We start from the raw sequence: 3,328 nt of genomic DNA, 5'->3' as shown, positions 1-3,328 counted from the left end.
CATCTTCAAATTTGGTGTTCAGAAGCACCCCTGATTTGACTGTTCTCGTTGCACATTTCCCTATATTCACTAGAGTAGAGCATCTGTGCCTAGAAATAATGGAATCAGGTTCCTACTTCTATTGGAAGAACAAGGGTAGTATGCCAGCGCATGGGGGGGGGGGGGGCCGCAGGGGATCTACGAAAATGGATCCTCGCTTCCTCTGTGTCTACCTTTCATGGACAATGATAACCAGCAATCATCTCTCTTCCTGAGAGTACGAACATTAGAAGCAGTTGACGATAATGAACACAGGTAGAAAGGCATACTCATAGCGCAAGAATCAGCACAAATGGGCAAAAACATGGCAATCAATACAAGGAGCATCGGTCTCTTGTGATCTCTAGCACTACTAGATATACCCCTTGAAGGAAGATGTCAGAATACATAAGAAAGACAAAGCGTTGCGCTCTTTTCCGTTTTCGCATAGAGCGATCTAGGCTTTTCCCATAAGCCAATTGAAGCGATGCTGCTATCAGATTATCCTCATTTCTTTAATTTGACGAGCTGAAAGAGTACTTCATGGGCCAAAAGGAGTGTATGTCCATCAACATTCCGTCGGTTGTCGCTTCCGTTCGTACAGCTTCCGCTGAAGTTGTTGCTGTTGTCCAGATTCCCTGTCGGGTATTCCAGTCTCGGCGTCTTAATACAGCAGTAATCACCCTAGGATTCATTCCACTTTTTATCCTCATCTCTCCAAGATTGCCACGATTCCGATTGGAACGCTGTGACGACTTGTTCACAAAGTAGTTGTCGTTTTAGAGCCACGACCACCTCCGCTGAAGGCCTCTGGTTATTGCTGTATGTATCAAGCGCAGAGATCAGCAAGAGAATAAGTTCTTCGATCTGCGACAGCCCCTGAGCTGGTAGAGATGATTGCCCGACGTTATGCTTGGCAGTGGCGACTACATCCATTAGCTTCGGCCACCAAATTTGCTTCCCAGAACTTTCCCCCAGCACCTCGGCAGCACAGTATAAGGCATCCACGACCAAAAATAAGAGTCCCAGTAATTCGGCTTTCTTAGCAGGCCCCCAACGTCTATGGTGCAAAGCCATATCAGTCGTTACATAGGCAACGAGCTTTTCAGCAAGAAAGAGCATATCCTTCGTTTGTTTTCCTGTTAAGGAGGGCCTCTTCAAGAGGCTCGCCAATGACTGCAGCAGTTGGGATACTTGTGTGAATTGCTCACGTATGGCAGCAAGCCCTCGTCTTTCACTATATCGCAGCCTCATACTTCCGCCTTGGGTCCCAACCGGAAGCCAATAAAACGGATGCTCGCTGAGACTGCCACTCGAGGGCGAACCACCGGGCAGCAAGGGGCCTTCTGATGTGACAGAGACGCCAGCTGTCGATGTTGTGGGCTGAGAGTAAAATTTCAGGCACAAAGAGATGTAAGAAAGTGCCCATCGGCATCTTGAGTTTTGCGCACAGGCAAGTGTAGGGAAAACAATCGTGACAGCGGAAGGATTTAGAAACTGACTCTCCGCTACAGGGTAGATAGTCAGAACTGAAAAAATAACTGAATGGGGACAGGATATAGAATATTCTGAATGGGGAAAGGACGTGAAATGCCACCCACAAGGACAGCCATAATCGTAATAGAGATGACATCTAGAGCTGGATTCTATGCACAGCTGAAGCGAGGCACTCTACCCAACAGGCTGCAACCAGCTATGAAGGGCGCACCATTTGTTCATCTGAGTCAGTAGGCTCTGTGACCCCTTCTGCCTGCTTCCCGATTGAAGAGTGCACTACACCTGGCACGGCAGGTGAGGCGGGAGACACGGTACTCAATTCAGAATCAGTCGAGCTTGAGATAGGGCCCTCTGTCTCCAGCAAAGAGTCTTCCGTTTCAGAGAGGGATGAATCGGCCGGGGTTGTCGATGTCTGCTTCACCAGAGGCACACGTACATTCCATGAACAAGGGGGCCGCTTGATGGGTTAAGTTTACCACTTGCGCCAAACGCGCACTGCTATACTTGGCTGCAAGACACTCTGCTGTGGGGCTTACCGCAGTTGGCGTGACAGGCGAACTGACGGAAGACGACGAGGAAACTCCTGGCTTGCTAGCAGTGTGTGCAGAAAGAGTCTCGGAGTCTACGCTGGGTAAGGATGGACTACCAGGTGGAGAGGTCTGCAAACCATCCAGCGATTCCCATAATGTGTCCTCTGGGGTAGCAGCATCGAGTGCACCTCCCAAGGCAATATCTATCCACTCGTCCACACTTAAGCCATCTTCCTCTGCAGCTACCATGGAGTCTATTACTGAATTTATGGATTCTGACAAAGGTTCTGGAGGTTCCAGCAACGTCCAGTGCTCTTCTTTCGCGCACTTGGCATCCGGTGATCCTCCATCCTCATCATCGGCCGGTCGCTTCTTCGCTTCACCTTCTCCTTCCACATGTACCGCCTGCGGCGCTGAAGGTCCCACAGGCGCTGGAATCACGCCTTCTGTACCGAAGGCTGCTGCTTCTGTCCCTTCATCTGAAAGAACTCCTGAATGGTATGATTCTGGGGAAGTTTCTGCCGTGTTTTCCCCAACGCTGCAAAAATCTGAAGTATCTGATTGGTCTTCCCCGACTTGACGACCATTGCCTTCCGCCAACCGACGCCCAACTGGAGATGGCCATGCCTGCCTTCTCCTAGACAACTGACAAATGTAAACAAGGAACACTAACGCTGTGACAGTGGTAAGTGCCACCAGTATCGAGCCTGCAATTGAAACCATTGCTTTTCCCCCCAAACGGAACAAGTCGACGTATCCAGGCCTGCGGCGTTTAATGCTAGTCTCCAAGGAAGTCATGCCCGGAGAATATTCAAATAGATTACCTCCAGAGAGTTGATCTGGGCGTGAAATGCCACCTTCCATTGTATCTTTTCACCTGAAACTTCAAGTATCTGAGTCGTGCTTGCTTCGGGAAGGGGTACTACAAATATCTTTTTGTTTTCGCTTCGATCACTTCAAACAGTTATGAGGTGAATATACACACTAGGTGTAACCAAAAAAAGCCTGAAGCCCCTTGTAAGCTCGTGAAGACTAGCTGCACAGGCCCTGCTAGACGCCTTTTACATTTGCATATCTCAAAATGCAGATAAAAAGCAAGGCGTGTAAAGCTGCAGCGAGTAATAATAGCCCTGCTCAATTCAAGACTTCATTTCAAAAGGGTAAAAGTGTTAAAACAAACCCCGTGGTGTCTTGCTACATCATAAACGCTCCCCCCACCGTGAATCGACAGGGAGGAGTCCTCTGGCGAGCCAGTTGGGACAGCCTTCATATGGCACTATGCC

The 3,328-nt window shown here is 49.2% G+C and overlaps 1 protein-coding gene across 1 annotated transcript; it reads right to left on the bottom strand.

Moving 5' to 3' along the window:
- Positions 1-702: 702 nt before the first annotated feature.
- Positions 703-2,909, bottom strand: LOC34619049. Its single transcript, XM_026338151.1, has 3 exons — positions 1,992-2,909; positions 1,727-1,930; positions 703-1,401 (listed from the first exon to the last, which is right to left on the bottom strand). Exons 1-3 carry the CDS (start codon positions 2,907-2,909, stop codon positions 703-705), a joined length of 1,821 nt encoding a protein of 606 aa, XP_026193936.1.
- Between the last annotated feature and the right edge of the window lie 419 nt (positions 2,910-3,328).

The sequence above is a fragment of the Cyclospora cayetanensis genome, unplaced genomic scaffold, assembly GCF_002999335.1.
Source record: "Cyclospora cayetanensis isolate NF1_C8 unplaced genomic scaffold, CcayRef3 CcayRef3_contig_233, whole genome shotgun sequence".
NCBI classification, from domain to species: domain Eukaryota; phylum Apicomplexa; class Conoidasida; order Eucoccidiorida; family Eimeriidae; genus Cyclospora; species Cyclospora cayetanensis.
The sequence above is the reverse complement of the archived record's forward strand: the minus strand, read 5'-3'. Positions and strand labels throughout refer to the sequence as shown.

What these genes read in the sequence shown, in the direction of transcription:
- LOC34619049 (XM_026338151.1), bottom strand. Translation starts at nt 2,909, where the DNA reads ATGGAAGGTGGCATTTCACGCCCAGATCAACTCTCTGGAGGTAATCTA. An exon ending in GTGCGCGTTTGGCGCAAGTG is followed by an intron (nt 1,931 to 1,991) that starts GTAAACTTAACC and finishes CCTCTGGTGAAG; the next exon opens with CAGACATCGACAACCCCGGC. An exon ending in CTGACTCAGATGAACAAATG is followed by an intron (nt 1,402 to 1,726) that starts GTGCGCCCTTCA and finishes TTTTACTCTCAG; the next exon opens with CCCACAACATCGACAGCTGG.